General features: G+C 49.1%; 3 protein-coding genes across 3 annotated transcripts in view; all 3 read right to left on the reverse strand.

The window, feature by feature from the left end:
- Positions 1-65: 65 nt before the first annotated feature.
- Positions 66-3,055, reverse strand: LOC118503659 (4-coumarate--CoA ligase-like 5). The gene is made up of 2 exons (XM_036037188.1): positions 1,836-3,055; positions 66-1,342 (listed from the first exon to the last, which is right to left on the reverse strand). Exons 1-2 carry the CDS (start codon positions 2,405-2,407, stop codon positions 250-252), a joined length of 1,665 nt encoding a protein of 554 aa, XP_035893081.1. The 5' UTR covers positions 2,408-3,055; the 3' UTR covers positions 66-249.
- A 770-nt stretch (positions 3,056-3,825) lies between these two features.
- Positions 3,826-21,502, reverse strand: part of LOC118505899 (serine-rich adhesin for platelets-like) — a 36,673-nt gene continuing 18,996 nt past the window's right edge. Inside the window, exons 6-14 of the mRNA XM_036042783.1 lie at positions 18,053-18,193; positions 17,853-17,928; positions 11,776-16,223; positions 10,807-10,969; positions 9,462-9,545; positions 9,282-9,384; positions 7,913-8,057; positions 6,347-6,498; positions 3,826-5,028 (exon numbers count right to left, since the gene is read on the reverse strand). Coding sequence (XP_035898676.1) covers positions 4,905-5,028; positions 6,347-6,498; positions 7,913-8,057; positions 9,282-9,384; positions 9,462-9,545; positions 10,807-10,969; positions 11,776-16,223; positions 17,853-17,928; positions 18,053-18,193 — 5,436 coding nt within the window. The 3' untranslated portion in view covers positions 3,826-4,904. The remainder of the gene's footprint in view (positions 5,029-6,346; positions 6,499-7,912; positions 8,058-9,281; positions 9,385-9,461; positions 9,546-10,806; positions 10,970-11,775; positions 16,224-17,852; positions 17,929-18,052; positions 18,194-21,502) is intronic.
- On the reverse strand, positions 5,037-6,340 carry LOC118503684 (osteopontin-like). The gene has a single exon (XM_036037229.1). It carries the CDS (start codon positions 6,242-6,244, stop codon positions 5,057-5,059), a length of 1,188 nt encoding a protein of 395 aa, XP_035893122.1. The 5' UTR covers positions 6,245-6,340; the 3' UTR covers positions 5,037-5,056.

Here is a 21,502-nt window from a genome sequence, read left to right on the forward strand (position 1 = left end):
ACGACCTCTTAGGTCTGGCCTGCTAGACTTTTTGATACCGTATAAGATGGATAAGCTAACGTGACTTTCATCATGAATTTGAGCGACAGTTCAGTGTTTGAACCTCTTATTTTATTTTTGTTTACTGTTGATTTAATATTAAATAGGATATCCCACTATATTCACCTGCTCAGTAACCGTTAAAATTTAAATCAAACTGCTCTTATTAGAGTTGTCACGTCAAGGGATCGTGAAGAGGAATGTTAGCTGCTACTCGCCTTTGAGCATGCTTTGCACCAGCTCCAGACACTTGCGGCGTATGATTTTGCCCGAAGGAGTCAACGGCAACTCGTCGGTAAAGAACACTCCACCCCGGAGTCGTTTGTAGTTCGACACCTGTCCCTCCACAAACTGCTGCACCTGGTCAGCGGTAACGGAGTCGCCAACCGTGCCCGGGGCGCGGATTATCAGTGCCGCCGGCAGATCGGTCCCTTCGGCCGGCAGTCCAACGACGCTGCATTCAAGCACGCCCGGTAGCTGTTTGATGAGTGCCTCCAGCTCGGTGGGCGATATTTGATTGCCTGCGTACTTGATGATGTCCTTCTTGCGATCGATCACGTACAGATGGCCGTCCGTGTCGATGTAGCCAATGTCACCGGTGCGTATCCAACCGTCCGGTCCCATCATTTCGGCCGTCGCAGCCTCGTTGCCGTAGTACCCGGAAAACGGAACCATTACACGTAGTAAAATTTCTCCCGGCTCACCGGGCGGCAATCCACGCTGCCCGGTCTGTTCGTCCACGATCCGTGCCGAGGCCCGGGCCTGCAGCGTACCGACACAATCGTCCCGGTAGCTGTGCCCGTCGGTGAGCGAGATTAGGCAACACTCGGACATACCGTACCCGATTTGGATGAGCGTGTGCGATGGCATGCAGCGTCGCAGCGATGCATACAGATGCTTCGATACGCGTGCACCGCCGCAAAGCAACAGTCGCAGGCCGGGCAGATTTGCATTTGCCAATTGTGGTTCGTTAACGAGTAGATTTGATTGATAGGGCGAGAAGAAGGCGATTGTCACGCGATGCTTCTGCATTATGTCGATGGCGAGCTGTGTTGTGTACGGTTCGCGAGTGATGACCCGGGACGCTTGGGCAATCGTACCGATGATCAGCGAGGCAAAGCCGGACAGCCAGTACAGTGAGCTGAAGGCGAGCAGACAGTCCGTCGGTGCCATCAGCCAGAGCGATGGGAGATTGGCGATGCAGAAGGTGTGGGAGTAGCTTACACCTTTCGACAATCCGGTCGTACCGGAGGAGCACAGAACTACTGCCAGGTGGGTAGAAGGATCGTCCAGTAGGGTGGGTCTAGCAGAGTAGGATTTGCAAATAGAAGATTACCCATTAGCACGTTGAGTGAGGTACGTGAGCTGGTAACATAGCTAACAAGAAATCATTCTAAAAAGAGCTTTCTATCTGATTGGTCCTGGATGGAGTACAGACATTCTGGTAGTATGTGAAGGATCTCTCTCCATTAAGACTTGCAACTTGAGACCATCAGCATTACTAACGATTTGCGTTTACCAACTCTTATTGAGAGTGGTTAGGATCAAACTCACTCTGAGGCAGTTGCTAGTCGCCATGAAGATTCGAATTGCAGAGGGTTTTAACTTCCTCTTTAGCGAGTCGAATCTCTGTGGCGGCGAGCAACTCCTTCAGAGTGTGTTTCCTTAAACCGACTCTCAAAACAGTTGCGAATCTCCGAAGATTTCTAAAAACTCTTTGAGCAGACTCAATCGTTAGAAAGATTTAAATCACTCACTCACTCTTACTATTCTACACTTCCTCGGGGCATACTCACTCGAACGTATCTTCGGTGCCGGTTGGCTCTAGCAGCTCCCGCACATGCCGATACCCCTCGACGGTGTCCTCAAACAGTACGTACTCCGGTTCGATCGAGGCTCGCCTGGCAGCGTCACGCACCACCCCCAACACGTCGCTCTCACAGAACACAAGCACCGGACGCGTGACACTGAACATGTGCGCAAAGTCGGCAACACTGAACGCCACGTCCAGCGTGTTGATGGGGATGCCTAGCGCGAAGCAGGCGAACATCACCGGTGCAACGTGCTCACCATTACGGGATGCGAGGGCCGCCATGGGCGTATCCTTGCCATACCCGAGCCGTGCCAGATGCTCCGCAATACGCACCGTCCGCAGGTACATCTCCCGGCACGTAACCTTCCGGCCCTGATCGATGTCTGCATTGATTTGGGTCACGTGCATCGGATCACTTCGCTGCAGCATGGTAAGTATGAGCTGCCCAATGCTCTGCTGTGTATTGTACAGTGGCGGTGTAGGCAAACCGGTCCATATATGTGTCAGCGGGTCGTAGTAACAGCTACGACCGCACTTGATCTGTTTGCTAGCCATCGCACGCGCGCACTGTATATTCTCCGGCGGGGGGGGGTTTTAGCTATCCAAAGGCGGTTGTACCATGTGCACCGTGCAACACTCGCGAACCAACTGATGCAGGAATCGGTTGGGTGGTGGGTTAAAATAATCAGCCCTTTAGCCCTTCACACACCAGCCGGCACTGATGCCACTCGAACCGATACCGGGCACTAACTGGCAGATAATTAACCTATGAAGGACCAGATATGGACTTCAAGATGAATGACCCAGGAAACGAAGCAGAAACGGAGAGACAGAGAGTGAGCAGTGACGTCCAAACAAGCTAAGGCCTACCGAGAGAGAAGCACATCCATATTCTCCAGGTTCGAGATGCTATCCAGCATTGGATACTCTCCGCATGGATTAATCTCCAAAGTCCCAGCTGTTCCAGTTCCAGCGCTATCGCTCGAGAGGTCTTAAAGCCCGCCGCCTGTTTATCTCTCTCGCGACAACCCGGTTCCGGCTCTTATGCTTACCAAAGAAGGCAATCGATCTACCCAGTTGAATCTCACGGCGGTCAACGGTGTTGATCGCGTGTTGGTGAGACAAGAGTGCTGGGCGGAATCTTGAACCAGCACGAACAACCAATTAACGCACGAAAACAAACGGTCGTATACGCAAGGTGAACCTAATGCCAATTCTCTGGACCCCTAATACCTTGTCGTGTCTGGTCGTTTGAGTGTTGGGATGTGTTTCATCTCGTAATTAGCAGGCCCTAATGGCTAGGTCCTATTCTTATCTAACCGCTTACTTTATCCCAATGTCCAGCCAGGTTTATTCTGATGACACGCGTTCTTACCTTGAGCCTCGATACACCTCGTTAAGTCCGATAATTGCGTAGTACTTCTGCAAACAATGGCGGCCTGCTGTGCAACTTACCGACGTGGTACTGATGTTGGTACCCGGGACTTTGGTATCTTTCGTGTTTCATCACTGTAACCTTTGAGCCTTTGGGACATTAAGCCAGGCTCAGGCTAGAGGGGGAGAGAGTCTTCTCCTCCGGGACAGGCCTTCCCAGCTGACACATGTGCAGAGCAATTTACGACCACGGCCCGTTATCGTGCGTTGTGCTAGCGAAATGTTTGTCCAGCCTGAACACGTCATGTTTCCTGACATGTTTCAGCGTACCAGCAGGAGCGGGCAAATAGCAACCGTGATACGTAGATTTTAATCTCCACATCTCCAGGGTTTCGGAAGATGTAGACGAGAGTGATGCGTCACTACGATGATCCAACTCCCCTTTGTTCTTACTTATCCGTCCGTTGACGAATCTTCCAGAAGATAAACGTATTTCAACATTTTCGGATATCAAGAGATCACCCAGCATCACCTTAAAGCTATTGCCGATAATCTTGTGCGACGTGACTTCAAGAAAAAAAAAAAAGGGAACACGATGATGAAACGTGGAAGCGTGGTTAAAACATGTATTTCTCTTCGTACATATAATAATGATTGAATGGAACAAAAGTCGTTGTTCGTACTAAGTGTACTCTCTTTCTCTCTCTTTCTCTCTTTCTAAAAACAAAGAAAAAAACATTAATTGCTGCTTACTAGAATTAGAATTATGAGAGCATAATGTAATAAACACGAGAGAAAGAAAGAAAAACAAAACAATTATATATCATCTTTTGTAAGGATAAATACCCCAGAACTATACCTCCTTTTCTTTCACACGAAAAATTTCCATCTCTTTCTTTGCCTCATCTCATTAACGTACATATTTGTTAAATCCTGTGCCGCGATGGTTTTGGTCCGTGAGACAGAATTTTTTTTTGCGGCAATTCGCAGGACAACCGGTTGGGAACAATAAAATATTTAACAGCATATTTCTTTTTAAGGGTTAAATAAACAGCTTTTCTACTCGCTCAGTGGCGGAAAAAAAACGCATAGATTGGCAGATTGGGCAAGCGCTTAAACAATTAAACAATGCTATCCCTCCCAGAGTAATGGTGAAAAAAAGAAAAAAACAAATCTGATTGTAACATAAGAAACTTCTACCAATGGTGCCAGATGGAATCTACACTCTCTTTTAAAATGGGCAGGTGTCTGATTCGGTTTAACTTCGTACGAGGAGAAGCAAAAGAATCGTTCTCGTTGTTGAGCTTTGGGGGGGGGGCCGCAAACACACAAAAGTTAGCTACGAAATGACGGGAAACGGTCGCTATTTCCCTTTCCAAGCGAAATTGTGATTGGTGCCCTGGCAATTTGGCGGACCAATCAGTGGTTAGGTGTATTTGTTTGGTGTTGGGCAAGAAGGGAGTATCGCGCACAGAAACAACGAAGAAAAAACAATCCAACAAGGATGCGGGCTGGGATGCGGGCAAAAACGCGTAACATTCGCGGCAAACGCTAAGGCCAGTATGAGAAAACCTTCTTTTTTTTAACAAATAATAACAACTTTCCAGTTTTTGCCCCAAACCCCCATCCGCAAACGGTAGTAGTAGTAGTAAGCGGGTCGTACTGCATTCTAGTTCGGCTAGATTTCATTTTTGAAGCGTCGATAAATGGACTGCACGTATGTGAAGACACATTTCCAGTCAGGCTTTCGCATTGCAACCATATCATCCACATCCAGTAGGGGCGCGATCCCGGCTTTTTCACTGGAAGAAGGAAGAAAATAGGAAACATTTAGAACAGATAGATACTTCGGTCTGCAGAGTCTGCAGGGTCCGCAGAGTTAACAGAGTCCAAAGTGCCAGTAGAATCCACAGAGTCCGCAGGGTCTACAGAATCCGCAAAGTCCGCTGAGTCCGCAGAATCTACAGAATCCACAAAGTCTACAGTGACGGCAGAGTCCGCAGAGTCCAAAGAGTCTGCAGAATCTACAGAGTTTACAGAAACCATAGAGTCTACAGAGTCATCAGAATCCACAGAGTCCTCAGAGTCCTCAGAATCCACAGAGTCCTCAGAGTTCGCAGAGTCTGCAGAGTTTACAGAATCCATAGAGTCTACAGAGACCGCAGAGTCCGCAGAGTCCATACAGTCTGCCGAATCCACAGAGTCTACATAGTCAACAGAAACCGTAAAATCCTCAGAATCCTCAGAGTCCACAGAGTCCGCAGAGTCCATAGAATCCACAGAGTCCTTAGAGTTCGCAGAGTCCGCAGAGTTTACAGAATCCATAGAGTCTACAGAGTCATCAGAATCCACAGAGTCCTCAGAGTCCTCAGAATCCACAGAGTCCTCAGAGTTCGCAGAGTCTGCAGAGTTTACAGAATCCATAGAGCCTACAGAGACCGCAGAGTCCGCAGAGTCCATACAGTCTGCCGAATCCACAGAGTCTACATAGTCAACAGAAACCGTAAAATCCTCAGAATCCTCAGAGTCCACAGAGTCCGCAGAGTCCATAGAATCCACAGAGTCCTTAGAGTTCGCAGAGTCCGCAGAGTTTACAGAATCCATAGAGTCTACAGAGTCATCAGAATCCACAGAGTCCTCAGAGTCCTCATAATCCACAGAGTCCTCAGAGTTCGCAGAGTCTGCAGAGTTTACAGAATCCATAGAGTCTACAGAGACCGCAGAGTCCGCAGAGTCCATACAGTCTGCCGAATCCACAGAGCCTACATAGTCAACAGAAACCGTAAAATCCTCAGAATCCTCAGAGTCCACAGAGCCCGCAGAGTCCATAGAATCCACAGAGTCCATAGAGTCTACAGAGTTAACAGAATCCATAGAGTCTACAGAGTCTACAGAATCCACAGAGTCCTCAGAGTTCGCAGAGTCCGCAGAGTTTACAGAATCCATAGAGTCCGCAGAGTCTTCAGAATCCACAGAATCCACAGAGTCCTCAGAGTCCGCAGAGTTTACAGAAACCATAGAGTCTACAGAGTCTTCAGAATCCACAGAGTCCTCTGAGTCTTCAGAGTCCACAAAGTCAACAGATTCCACATAGGAGTCCCCAGATCTCCCTATACTTACTCAGCCACTCGGAAGGCGAGGGTGAAGTTATGGCGACGCTGTTGTGGTGTTAGTTTGCTAAAATCAAAAGCGTCCGGCAAGAAATGGTGAACCAGCGCACAGAATGCCATTCCATCTGACCAGCTGGTGGAGAAGTTTTCTATTTTAACGTTCTGCGGTGACGGTGAAGAGAAAAACAGAGAGGAACAAGTTAAACAAATATCTTACTGAAGTCTTCGTACCGACGACTGTAGAGGAAGTAACTGGAAAGGTGTTGGAGGACAACGTGCAAGCCACCATCTACAGCAGACTTGCTGTCGTGTTAGTTTTCGTAGTACCGTACTGCTACATATCAACACAAAAACAAACATTTACAAGCCAGCGGACGAATACTTCGGAAAAGCGGGCTTTCTAACTACATCACCACAATACCCAGGGAAGCAACTCAAAGCTAAGTTGTTAGTGCATTTAAACAATCCACAAAAGCCTCGTACATACTTTGGAATCTTTGAGGTAGATTAATGTTATATCAGAGTTATCTCCGGTGTTCAGTAGGCCATCGCTAGAGCTATGGACAGAGGAACCTGAGATGGAATGAAGGCGTTGATGATGTCCACCAGAGATGCCGCGGATTTGAGTTGACTTCAGTAAATTCTGAAGCCACCTGGTTTCTTCTATCTCACAGTTAGGCTAGTCATCGTGCATGGGCAGTGTACATGACATGTTATAGAGACCATTATCTTGACTTGCTTTTGTTATCTGTGACATAGAAGTTAGGTTTAGAAGTGCAAATACTAGAACCGAGATAATCATTTATTTAATTTGGAATCTAACTCTTGAGATCTAGAGTTAGATAACAGTGAGATGCAATGGTGAATATATCCAGAAAATTAGGGTCTCCACCGTCTGGAATTCTATTCGTTCAGGAACTTTGATATGTTATCTGTTTGCAAAAGCATACTGTTGTGGGGATACAGGTGGTTTGGTACGTGGAGGATTAGAGATGCACCAGAAGTCTCACTGATCCATACATGCTTCCTCTGGGGACCATCACAAACATCACTTTGAAAGCATGGAAAGTTTACGTGCATAGGAAGGGTATATCCGAGATATCCGAGGGTGTTTATACTCATTCACACTTGACTGCCGGGTTGAGCACACAGAAGGCGGGATAATCAGAGGAAACAAGCAAGACAGTAAGAGCAGACACACATTCATTCAAACGCTACTCGAAACGACACTTGTCCTAGAGTTCGCTGGTAATTAAAGATGGCGTCAGAATTCACCAACAAAAACCCGCAATTCGCTACAGGATCAATCGGATCCCCATGCCAGGTGTGTTTGGGTGTATAGGGTGTCAACATCACACTTCAAAAAACTGCACAAACAAAAATCAGGCAAAGAACAGCAAGGACATGAAAAGCTTGGGAAGCAGGCAGTGAGCAAGACATTCTGCAGAGAGGGAAAGGTTGTTTTGTAGGGACAAGAGGTTTGAGAGAGAGAGAGAAACAGATGGCAATGGAGGCAAGGACGGCTGGAGTGGCTGGGAGGATGGGAGGCTGGATAGAGCAAACAAAATGGCTGTACCTCGTATTCCTTCGTCTTCATCTGGCACCACTGCAACAATTGATCCTTAACAGTTGCGGCGCGACGATTCAATGCGGGATCGGTAAACTTAAACATGGGACCCATCGCGCCGGACGGTGTCGTCGGTGTTGGTGTCTTAGGGGAGCTAGGTGTTGATTCGTGACCGGCACACCGGACGACAAAGAATGAAACACGGGCAGGAGGTGGAGGTTTGTGGACGGGGTAGAGGGGGGGTTGGGGAGTGAGGGAAGGTAGTAACCAAAACGATGCATCAAAACAAGAGAGAGAGAAGGAACAAAAAAGCAGCGAAGAAGGAGACGAGATGTTGGAGAACAAGCAGGGCCAAAGTTCAAGATTCGGTGAGCACGTGTTCGCGAGAACAAGATGGCCGTTTGTAATTAGGGTTATCAATGAAGGATGAAAATATGAACGTGGCAATGAAGTGAGATAGGAAAAGAGAGGGATAGAGAGAGAGAGAAAAAGAGAGTGTAGGTGTGGGATAAAAAAACATATTAATATAAGTTTGAACTCCTTCATCTTCAAGAGGTAAAAAGGTCAAATTAGGTGAACCAAGTAAAAAGATCGTTATGAGGTATGGAGATACGTGCGGTAACCAATGTCGGTATACGTAAAGCTCTGTTACGCATATCTCTATGACACTTTGATGCTTAGAGTTTCAGTTGACGAATATCTGACAAGATGGGTGAGATTTCAGGAACAACCGAAGTAATAGGGTCTGTTCCTTTACAAGGCGCATAAGAGCTGTTGATTCGATCCAGAGCAGTGCTTCCTACCACTCGCTGTCGCTGATACATGAGGTGGGGAAATGATGGAGTAGGTTAGCTGTGCCTGTTGGACCAATATCAGGTTCAGGTCTTCGTTACTTGGACTCGGATTAGTTACGAAGCGTCCTAGGATAGTGTATGCATAACCGTGTGGTGTCTATCACTATGTAAATTAGACTACGTTAAGGATCAACCTCATGTTTACTTCATCTACTCTACACCTGTATGCCTGTCGGTCGATATAATCTCCAGTGTCAAATCCCATGTTTTTGGTGTTGTGATCCCATGTGATTATGTGTCTACCAGTCACGGTTCCGTATCCCCCGGACGGATGTATGATGAGGTCAGTTCGTTAATGCTCGACCATGAAACGAGGTTTAGCAAGATGTCTACTACCATAAGGATGCTTTCAAATGTACCTGTTAGAGTTGATTAATATATGTGATCTATGTAGAGGGTATGGGCGATATCCCGAACTTGCCTACTTAAAAGGAGTTGATTTCTTTTTTACGTGTCTAATGCGACTTGTATTCGTAAAGGGGGTAAAAGCTCATGTCTGACCGATTCCGGACGGTCCTACTTACTTAGGAGGTGATTGCGATGAGATGGAATTTTGCTTGTCGAGCTGTCGAAACTTGGCGAAAGGTGACATCGGCTTTGGACTCGCAGCAACCGTTTTGGTCGTTACTGGAACGATAAGCAAAGAGATGCGTGACAGTTCAACGATGTGCCACAGTTGCGCTAGAATCACTCAATATATCTACCCGTGGTCCTTGTTGTAACAGCCGAACCATCCTGTGATTCCATCTTCGTGTTGGCGATAGTGGTGCGGGTAGTGGTTTGTTGGACTGTTTGGCGGACGAAATCGAATGAAAAGAGAACGCAGATAGAAACAAAACAAAAACGCTTCGTTAGCATTTGGTGTACTCAGAGGGCGGAACAATAGAGGCAGCCTTAGAATTAGTTTGCTTGCTAGTACGATACATCCCTGTAGAGTAAATCAAGGTAGTAATAACGAACGGAAACAAAAACTGCAAGCCACATCTATGTACAGAATGTTTGGACAAATGTCTAACGTAACAACACACACACACACACAACACGAAAGCAGAGCAACAGGCAACACTCATCAGCAGCAACACAGCAGTGCATCGGTGTGCTGACATCAACGTCTGAGGTACATCCTCAGCTTCATGGTTAGAATGGATTGGAATCGAACGAGACTGGGATGTGATAGGTTACTTGGCACAATGTATCACGATCATCTAAGGATGGGCATAGACACACAGACACACACGATCGATAAGCAGACACGGATACCAAACACACAGACACACATATACAAATCTCAAATATCTACAGACTACTAGATCAAACTACAGAGACACACATGATACAGCATGAGAGATGATGAGGACACGGTGTGTTAGGAACTTCAGAAGGAACTAATATCTGAGCATCTTCACAGAACAGGTGAAGACGCAGAGCTTCAGAGGTTCGAGTCGGGACACGATAGAATAAGAATTTGGTGATGAATCTGAATATGGGTTCTTGCAAATTTTGGAATCCAATTTCTTGTCACGCCAAGAACTCGCTCCCGGTCACCACACCAGTGGTGTTGTTTGGTGTACCGGTCTGCGTAATAGTACAGCTAAAGTATGAAGGATGAAACTGTGGAAGCTTGTTGGAGACGAGGACCATCATGCGCTGCTGTGCGGTGAGAAAGCACACTGTCCTTGAGCTACACAAAACACAGGCGACAGCCATTCGGCCTAGGAGGCATTGCGCCTATACACACACACACACGCACTACAACACAGCCAGGTACAGGTAGTCGTGTTATAGCGTGATGTTCAGGTAGCTAGTGTGGAGTGGTCTAGGGATCAACCGTCGCAAAATGGCGCATAAGGGATCTCTAGTATGGGATATATTATTAGCAAGAGTTTGTAATATTTCTGGCCACTGGATGAAGGTGAGCAACGAAATGGCGGTGGTACTCAAAATAGGGAGGAAGAAACGAAAAACCACAAACACGCAATTAAGTAAAAAGAAAACGAAAACGAAAAAAAAACGACAGAAAAATGGCATATAATCAGTTCAGAAACTCACTGAGGTGGGTGTAATTGCACTGGTATGTAAAAGAAGGGTGCGATAACGTTCGTTTTAGCGTTGAAATTGGAAGTTGTGGTTTTCTTTTTTGTTTCAAATGTTTGGCCGCCATTTTTTTTTCTGTTTTGTAGAAACACCAGGACTCGAACTGCCTAGCGTGTGCCTAGCAGTAGGGAGAACTGTGGCGGCGGCGTTGCGGCTTGGTACGCAGATGCCAAACGGTCTCGCTCACACGATGCGACGAGCTTCCGGATATTAGTTGGGCAAGGTTTTGCACGGTACGGTCGGCTAGTTCGTGGGTAGTAGTAGGTAGGTAGCAGCCGAATGAATGCGAAGACACATAGCGTGGTTGGCTGAGCGACTTTGAACACACTACGCGATGGCTGACCCATGTCTATGGCCACTATCACGAATCAGCAAATGCTCATACGATTAGATCAGCGAGGCGTAGGTAGAGCATAGTAGGTGATAGAGCTTACGTGATCACAATACAATCCTACTATCCTAGTGTACTTCGGTGAGAACGTCAAATGCAACCTCTGCGCTGGCTGCAAGTTAATAATAGGGGTGCTTCACTATCTATATGTACAACACCAGTAAATCTAGACAGCCAACACACAACTAGAACGGCTAGTATTCCTGCCAACAGCATCTGTGTTCTTGTGATAGTGTTCTTCGCGCATCTGCTTTTCTAAAGCAGGCACCAGACAAAAACAGCCAAAAGGTTTTCACAACATGTTCGGAAGCAACACGAACATTCAAAGCACAGCCGGGCCGGCGTAGTTAATACTGCCCGAAGTAGTATCCCGCGCCTTTTGTGAACGCGGGTAGAGTTCTGGAATGCTTAGCAGTCGACATTGTCCCTGTGCGTCTGAAGAGTACGCGACGGAAGTAGTACTGCTGCTGCTGCTGCTGCTGCTACGCTGAATAACAAACTGCTACACACTGTGGATTCCAATTCCAACGTTAGACGGCGAACGATTGGTTCATCAGCTCCTCGAACGCGTCCTCAACATTGTTCTCGTCGAGCAGGTTTAAGCTGCCGAGAGGTATATGCGGCATCGTACGACTTCGCAGCAAACCTCCACCGTGCGGTTGTGGATGATAAGACAGTGGTTCGTCCATGTAGCTAGGACCGTGCCGCTTCTGCGAATGTAACAAGCCTGCCGTCATACCGTGCGGTACGTAACCCGACCGGGATTGCTCCACCTGCTGATTGCTATTGGCACCGTAGTAACCGCCATTGTATCCCATGGCGTAGGACACTGGTCGAATGTTGTTGAGCGGTGCGGACATTGCCGACTTGTCACGCATTACCAGGTTCTGGTTGGAAGCTGTCCGGGACATCATGTAGCCGGTGCTCGGATTGGCAGGCTGTCCGGTGAAGTACGCCTCAACAGTACGTTGCTTCTCGGCGCTGATCGGTCTGGACAGTGGGACGGCACTCGGCACTGCTAGCGAGTGACTCGATTTGGTGCGTGCGAGATGTGTTTGCTCCGCGTGTCGCTGCATCGGATGGGGCTGTACGTTGTTGTAGATCGCGTGTGAGGGAACCGGTGCTTGCGTATAGTCAGGAGTAGGCTTAGTGACCTCCACCTGCGGAGCTACCATCGGTCTTCGGACCGTGGTCGGTATCGGTTCCCCAACGCTCGCCACGATCTGTTGCCGTGATTTTGGAGGTGTTGGACTCTTGTCCTTGATTTTCTTCAGCGATGAATGCAGATTCTGAGCGATTAGTGAACCTCGGCCTCTATCATCGTAAGTATCGTTCAGGTGGGTCGGTCGCATGGCGGCCGTATAAGTTGCCTGCTGACCCTGTGGTGCCTGCATCACCTTCGTCACAACGCGCATCTCCTGCGAGTCGATCGACTCCAGATCGTCGCAGTCGTACTCGTCGTCATCATCGTTCGTGGAGGAGTGAGGCGACAGCTGATGCTGCTGATCAACGTTGACTGTTAGGTAGTTAATTTGCTGTGGATGACTCATGAGCGGTTGGTTGGTGGGTTCTGCCGTGGGATGAATAGAGCCGGCAGTCGGGCTAAAGACCGAGTTCGTGCTTGTTAGTACGAGCGGTGCATTCTCTGGATTGGTGAGCGAGTCGCTACGGTTCAGCGTGAACGTGGATACGGATTCTGGTTGGGTGTAGTCGGTGAAGGTGAACGTGCCCAGATGGGATACTGAGACATCCGGTAGTGAAGCTCGCTTCTCGTAGGGTAACGTGCCGCCAGACAGTTGCTGGTAGGTTAGAGGCTTTTCTGCGTACTTGAGCGAACCGTGATAGGTTAGCGGTTGCTGCATCGGTAGTGAGGGTTTGTTGTGTCCAAACGAGTTCGCCGTGAACTTGGTGGCGGCGATACTAGCCACCCGACTACCAGCCGGCCCTGTCACCTCACTCGATCGTTTACCAACCCACGGTGCAGGTGGTGCCGGCTCGGCAATGCTGGACGCGTCCGAGCGCGGTTTGTAGTTGAGCACGTTATGCGTCGGTGTGCGCTCCAACTTTGGCAGTGGGACGTACGGTGTTTCCTGGTAACCTTGTGCTGCCAACGACCGTACAAGGCCTATCTGCACGTGCATCGGTTCGGGCTTCACTTCCGGCGTCTCCTTAAAGCCAGTAGCGACGATCTGCTTTACGAGCCCGGTTGCATTAGATATACGCGCCGGTATTGGCTTCACCACATCCAGCTCTTGCTGGATCGGTTTGAACTCCAGGTTCGCTGGCGGTATTTTTTTCGGAATCGGCTTAAACGCAGATGCTGGTGCGTGTGAAAACTGGTTCACCAAGCTACTGCCCGGAGACGCTCTCGGCAGTACCAGCTTCCCTTCGACGACAGGACTACCGTTGGACGCATGATGGCTCACGGAGTGTGTAGTGGACGGACCATATTTGCTCATTGACTGTGTCGTTCTCGGTGAAGCATTAGTGGTAGGCCCAGCTGAAGATACTCTTGCTACCGGCCCGCCGCTACTCTTAAAGCCGGCACTTTGTCCCGATGGAGTAACGGACTTGGCGTGCTGCTTTACTGGGCCGGGCTTCGTACCTTCATCAAACGAACCGTGGCTTTCTGCCTGCTTCCAGAAGCTCATGGCCGAAGTTTTCGGTGCGGCACCATACTTTGGTGGCAACTCGGAACGATCACGCCGCTCCGCTTGCTCGAAATTGCTCTTCAGATGATCAAACTTGTTCGTCCAATTGTTCGAACCGACATGTTCCCGGACCGGATTCGACCAGATCTGACGCGACTGTTGATTTTGCTTCTGCAGAAACGCCATAAACTTGAGATCGTTCTCGGTGCGTGGTTTAAAGTCCGGTACGTCTGCCGGCGGTACTGAGGGACCGGAGGCGGCCAGATACTTGCTTGACGTCCCTGCCTGCCGGTTCGCTGCCAGAGCATGGGTCAAGCGACTCTGCTGCCGGCTGAGCTGTTCCTGTTTCGCCTCAAGCTTGTCCTCGTGATCACCATTAACATCGTCCGCGTTATCATTCTGCGGCAGGCTCTTCGGAAGGTCTATCGTGTTGGCCCGCTTCATGCGTAACTTCTTGCTGGCATATTTGTTGAGCGGTCTTGCACTCATATCGTCCTTGTGCGTTTCGGGTAGCCGGCCACCGTTCAGATGTTGTTGCCGGCGTGTCACGTTCTGACCCTTGGAGCTAACCTCGCTGTTCGGTTTCGTCTCACGGCTTACGATTTTCTGCACGGTGTTGATCACTATCGAGCCGGTAGGCCCCGGCTGCTCGGCCGGTGTGATTTTGTTGCGTAAAACCATTTGCTCCGCTGTTTTGGTCGCTTCGCCCGTCTTGCGCTGAGCATGCCGGGTGACATCCTCGTCCGAGCTGGACCCATCGTTGAAGGAGTACTTTTTCACCAGCGCTCGTTGCGCGACGGTTTGGGTCGGTTTCTTGAAGGGTAGCTCTGGCTGAGGTAGCTGTTGTTGCTGCGGCTGCTGTGGTGGTGGTTGATGATGAGTCTTGGGAAGACGCTCGGTCGTCTTGTGCTTGTGCAAGTCGATTGGCTTCACACTAACCGAGTCCTGTTTATCATTCACAACACCTAACCCATTACTGCTGGGTGGAAGATCCTGATCAACGCTTATCGACTGCCGTATCAGCAGCTTATCTTTGGCTATCTTCGTACGCACCTGACCGGCTCCAGAGGAAGGCAAGGCAGAGGCCGGTTTCCCGCCAGCTCCAGCCAAAACCAGCTTATCGAGCGATGTCTGCACGTTTTGCATCTCTTTCGGCACAAACTGACTCGGACGCTTCATGGCGAAGGCGGTCGCTGGCGCCGGTCCAGCATTACCACCGTTCTGCAACGTCTGTGACGCACCACCAGCAGTAGCTACGGTTTCCGGTTCCGCTCTGAGCACCGTGCCGAGCGATTGTTGCTTTTGCAGTAGATACGCCTTTTCCGGTGACGTCACCACACACTGGTCGGACTGCTGTCTGCTGTCCATCATTACCATCTCCTCGATGAATCTTCTCGCGTCGGCAAGCTCCTCACGACTGACGCCCACCGTATGGCGATTGCTCCGAGTGGTACGTCGCTTCGAGCTGAACCTTGAACTTCCGGCCCGGATGCGATTCTGGCACTGGTCCAACCCGCCGGCACTAGCACCGTTGCCCGTCTCGCTTAACCCTGCTCCGGTCGACAGCTGGCCCTGCGACTGACGCCTGCCATCGTACGGTTCCGCTGCACCGCAGGCAATGCCCAGATTGGCGATCTTGTCTGGCTGCTGTAAATCCTCCTGCAGCCGTGCGATCAGGGCCAACAGTGCCCTTCGCTGCTCTGCATCGATCTGCATCACCTTAGGCTGACCGCTCGGGTCGGCCTGCAGGCTCGACTGTAGCCGATCCAACGCAGACGCCACCTCGCTCAGTATGGTCGGCAGCCCGCTCTCGAGCGTGTCAGCGCCACCGTGCACCGTCGAACCGTTGGTCGCTGCTGCGGTGGCGGCAGTGTCATGCAAACCGGCCGCTGCCAGCAGCCGCAAATCTTCGCCCGATTCCGTGCCCGAATCTTCGACCGGCGGGATCTTCGAGGTGACCATCGCCACCGGGCCAAGTTTACCATTGGTGCTACTGTTAAGGTGACTACCACTACTACCATCCGTTACTGTACCGCTACCACCACTACCACTACTACCGCTACTACTACCACCGATGCCGGCCGCTTCGTCGGCATTACCGGCGAAGGTGCTACCCTTGTACCCGAATGCGGCCGCATTGCTCAACAGCAGGCCCTGCAGCAGGGGCAACAGGAGTGACTCACCCTGTGATAAACCGTTGGCAACCGTTGCCGTCGGTGCGGTCGGGCGTTCGGACGTGCCGCTAGTGTTAGCCGTCGCCGTCGATTGTTGCTGCAGTTGGCGCTCGCGCTGTAGATCGGCTGTTACGATGGCGACAATATCGGCGCACGCTGCATAAACGGGGTGCGGAAGGAGTTTTAAGGGTAATTGGATGTGGGTTTTTGTCGGTTTTTTTTTTTGTTGGGTTTTGCAATGGTCAAACAGAACGATGATACACATATACGCACGGGGTTTTTTTTTTTTTGGATTGATAAGATGTATGATAGAGCATGAGAGAGAGAGAGAGAGAGGCGAGAAGAAGTATGAAAAAAATCGGAAGCGATGAAATGGATTGCAAAATGGAAGATATTGGAAACCGTGAGGACACAGGTTATCAAGGACCGGGACGAGAAGATGTGGACCAATGAGACATTCGAGGACACGGACAGGAAGACGAGTTCGACGGAGACGGGAAGGGGGAAAAGGGAGAGAAAAGAGCAATCAATCAATTAGATCGAGCATTCAATTTAAATCAATGACTTGTGATGCTCTGGTTAGATATCAAGTGTTGTTTCTCCTCCCAAGATGGCGCACAATGGCGGAAGAAGAGATATTGAAGTCACGGTGCTTCACAGCTGCTCTGCTCAAAACAGGAGCACACGACATAAGAGCGCTTCAAGAGACCGGTGAGGTGCAGTGGATGGTTCGATCGTGTATCGCTGGAAGTGTTTGAGTGTCTTGCGAGCAAATGCAACACTTCAGGATAGCTAGAACATGGGATGCAGCACAACCATATATTACTGTAGTGTGTGAAAGGAGTTACTATAGGTTCGCTATGCTTTACTTTGAACAATACTTCACAACAGGACACGTGTCATGCAGTAACTTGGAAACCTTGCACGAACGATAGCCAAGATGATGATGCGACCTGATCACGCTGAGTGAGGACTTATCGCGGCGGAGGTACCAGCAGTAACAGGAATGTAGGATTGAAGTACAAGAGTGCGAGAATCTCTTCCGATAGTAAAGACAGCCAGTAATGAATGTAGCTTAGGCTAATCGATTCCCTCCAAACACAACCGCGATGACCTTACAAACAAAAATCTAACAAGATGTAAACAACACGAAACCATTCCGTAAAAGCAACGATACGAGCGAGTGTACAGAACGTAACAGTAATAAACGACAGATAGAAAGAGAGAGCGAGAAAAACAAAATGGTAACGAAACAGAAACACGCGCTCGCACAAGGCCTCAAATCGCAATCGAACATCAAAAAAACAGAGAACAAAAGAAAGAAGAAGAATACAAAACAATAACAACAACTGTGCAAGCCCCTGTTCGCGATAAAGGATCCGTCAGAAGGGAAATCTGTTTCTTGCGGACCATGGTCTTGTATGGTTTACGGAGAAGGCTTGGGCGGAGGCTTGTCACCAACAAACAAGCGGAACAGAACTGGCTGCATTGCAACAGGCTTACAACCTAAGGGCGTAAGAGATAGGCAAGACCCCATACGTCTGAGGTGTATGAGTTTTGCTCAACAAAAGAAAAACACAGCACCGTACATCTTCTCCTGCTATCAAGTTTTGGGTAAGTTTTGGCGTTTTTTTTCGATATTTGTCCAAAGTTTAAGAAGAGCAAATGTGAAAGGTTTTTGGTGTTCAGAGTGTTGTTGCGCTGTAAACAGTTACTCTTGTGGGAAAGGAGAGAGAGAGAGAAATGTGTAACGATAGCGGATGAAGGTTGTTTGAGATGGGGTACCTTCTTTTTCGGCCATCACTTGGCGGATGCGGGCACGGATTTTGCGACGATCGTCGTAGTTTGTGGTTGACTCCAGCTGTGAAATAGAGATTGAGAGAGAGAGAGAGTGCGAGAGAGAGAGTAGAACATTTAGTGATTGTGATAGCTTGAGGATACACCTGTCAACACAGATAAGAGAGTAGAGATCAAAGTCATCTTACCAACTGCTTCAGTACAGCTTCGTCCCAGTTATCGTCGAGATTGTCGACCGTTGCTTGTTGCTTCGTGGAAGAGATACTTGGTGTGGCACCGGACGATTTAACCGTTTGCGTCTTAGTGGTGGTTGAAGATACCTTGGACACCTGTACCGGACATGAGGGAACAGAGTTGATCAGGAGTCTAGTCTCGCAATGTGCAATAACAAAACATCGACACACGGTTCGGCAGCTATTCCCCGTACACCTTCCGATTCTACCAAAGCATTCACGTACGATATTTTTAGCCCCCATCACGGTGCGGTACGTCCGTAATATCTGTTGTGGTCGTTTGGGGGATGCACACGTATAGGAAGGCTTACCGGCATCTAGCCTACCACACGCTACCACCAACGATGCGGCCTCCACAGGCTTGGCTTGTCAAATTGCGTTCGCCATGGATTTAGCGTGCGGAGGAGCGCACACGCGTGCGTACACACAGAGAGCACTAGGTAAGAAAGTTGTCTGTATGGCAGCTATTTTTACCGACCCGTACCGCCGATGATGACTCGAATTGCAGCGGACTCTGTTACGTTGGGTTTGTGTTTATAGAGAATGCTAGATTCAGAGGCAAAAAATAAAAACTAGAACTTGTGCGCGATCAGATCCGGCAATCAGATGCTTGCCTCAGTGCAAATCAATCACTTGTCGCTCATGTCTGGGGCAACAGCATATGCATTCTTGAAGGTTTAATTATTACTATTAATGAACTCGCTAGATCCAGATGCTTGAGACCAGCGGACGAGATGCCAATTTGCGATGCCCACTCTGCCCTCAATACTTGAATAGTTTCCAGTCAACACAGCTCACTACTCACACACTAGCACGTAGGGTAAACGCTGCTAGAAAGATAGCGCCAGACAGTGTAGGTATCTCACAGCTAGCTAAGCTGCCAGAACGAATTGTCTTGGATCGCATCCAAATATCCCTAGATGGTCCGATTTCAGAGCCTGAATGTCGTTCAAATTGGCTGTCATTGGCGCGTGCACGTTTTGAAATTTGTACTCGGGAAGAAATCAGGGTCAGATACCCCGAGGAAAGGGAGCTGGTAGCTTAAAAATGTAAACAATATACGCGAATATGATTGAATGAGATGCATGCACAGCGTGACATCAGTGTACAGAGCATCCTCGATTATTCTCAATAATATTTCAAAATTGTGAAAGCTGCAAGAATGGCATTCGGTGTCGGTCTGGGGCATAAAATATCTTCCCCTGCCCAACATTGCAACCCGTCCGGTATGTTTGGTATGTGTCTCAGGTTCTGTCAGCCCACCCAAGCGGTGTGTCTGGTCGCTTGTGTAGGAGACAATAACTTGCCCATGATGCTATGAGTCAGGCGAATCCTGCAGTTGGCAGGTTCGTCGTAAAAATAGGTACAGAACCATTTCGTAAGCGTTGTGTGGTCGGGACAGCTCCGGTGAGCTGCTCTACTTTACCACAGCGTATTTTCGGGTCTTTAGTTTTCTACATCTACAAAAGATGTTCTTTTGAAGTTGAGCTACTATTAAGGTATGTCCAGTATATCCTGAGCACATGCCTTGGGGTGAGATCGGTACCATAACTTGGTGAGGGTATATTATCAAGAGCCGGTGAAACTCAACTCAACTGTGGGCCTAAGACACTATTCTCTCCCCAAGAGTCGGCCATGTTTTGCTTCAGGGAATCCTTCACCTAATTTCGTAGCGTACCCGATGCACGCTCATTGATCGGCAAACGCGTACCAAACGTGCTGGTTATTTTGTAATCAATCGTTGGTGGAACCGCGGGATACCGACGCCCAACGACTGAAGCAGGGCGTTGAGAATATATTTTTGTGATCCGTGCAGCCGTAAGCATAACCTCTGCCAAGGTTAGTAGATGAGCCGGATCGGAGATATACGGGACTATAAATACGACCGCCGTGTTACCGTACCACGGGGCTGCCACGTTTGCTGCGTTGTTCCAGCTACAGCTGCTGCTGGGCATACGTGGGATAGCGAGAAACAAATGCGAGCGATAAATTGCGATCACTACAACGCGTTGCTTCATGTGCTTCTGAAGGGAAGACACTTGGAAGACCATGTATTGAACCCGTTTAAAGTTATTAATTCAATTGCAACCAAAACTGTATGCACCAAGAAGAAGGACCCGCACCGTCGGGGACAGAGTATTGTTAGACACCAAAATTGGTGCGAGGGAGTCGAGTGTCGAGATGACCACCACCAACACACAGCAGGTTTGTGCGCACGGCTCAACAGCAAACTGCAAGGGGAAGTTTGTTGGTATTATGTAAATTATTTTCCCCGTCCTTGTGTTTATTTGCGCCAATGGCTAGCGAGCGGTTAGTGTTTGGAGCACGTTTCGCTCAAGTACAGAATTCACGTTGGACGCATCTTGCAGCGGACCAATTTGAGGTCAAGGAGTCTGGATTCTTAGGTATCTGAACGATAGTCCAAAACACGCACCTCACGTGATAGAAAACTTTTTAAGGTTTCCAAATACTAGTGCTGACAGCTCTAGTACCGTGGATGTCTCTCGGGAGACAAAGCCGACAGTCGACCAGCCCCCACACTCCCAAGACCCGGATCGTGCGGCATCTGAAGCAGCGGGTTAGTAGTGTACGGACAGTTCCGAGAAAACGAGCAAAACCTACACCACCGAGACAGGTTCTTCGCACATATTTACATCCCGCACATTCTCTGGTTTCAAGGGGGAATAGAAAATAAAACCGGGACGGTGTTGTTCCCCCCAGGCCGCGAGTATCAACCCGAATACCGGCTTGCGTAAACCTTGCGTGTATTGGTGGGCGATTGGCGTTTCTCTACCTATTGGCTACTATTTTTGTTGCAAAATGTGATCACACTAGACGTTTCACGCATGATTACGACACCTTCACACACACACACACACACACGGAGCAGTACACGGCGATGGCAACACTGACCTGTTGAGACGGAATGACGAGTTTACTTTACCAACATGCTGACAGATGACGCTAGGCACTGGTAGTACACCGATCGGCCGACATGGTTCGACACGCACGGTGATAAGGTGTGGGAATATGGTCGAACGTAATCCCGACCCGCCGTATTCGTTCACGATCGTGTTGTGTTCACACTACGCTGCAACTGGTGTTGGCGATTCGCGTAAGGACTTCCGCACTAGAGCGTGTTCGGCGCCTGTCACACTGCTGCTACTTAAGGACACTGTCGACCGGCGAGCTCTTACTCACGCGGCAGGGTTGATTGTAGGTAGTGCAGCTATTACTGCCAACCGTTAAACTTCTATGTACACTCCACGTCCGCTTGATGGGACAAAGCCTCGCCGTCGGCTCACTTGCCTCTGGATGTTGATTGGAGCGTCTGCCCAAAGGCCTTCTAACACTTGAAGTTACTAAACAGAGCGGAGATCCGCAAGTGTGTCTCAGAAAAAGACG

This window comes from Anopheles stephensi, chromosome X, assembly GCF_013141755.1.
Source record: "Anopheles stephensi strain Indian chromosome X, UCI_ANSTEP_V1.0, whole genome shotgun sequence".
NCBI lineage: Eukaryota > Metazoa > Arthropoda > Insecta > Diptera > Culicidae > Anopheles > Anopheles stephensi.

Coding starts and splice junctions, on each gene's coding strand:
- LOC118503659 (XM_036037188.1), bottom strand. CDS start 2,407: ATGGCTAGCAAACAGATCAAGTGCGGTCGTAGCTGTTACTACGACCCG. Junction 1,343..1,835: donor GGCACCGAAGATACGTTCGA/GTGAGTATGCCC, acceptor CTACTCTGCTAG/ACCCACCCTACTGGACGATC.
- LOC118503684 (XM_036037229.1), bottom strand. CDS start 6,244: ATGGTTTCTGTAAACTCTGCGGACTCTGAGGACTCTGTGGATTCTGTG.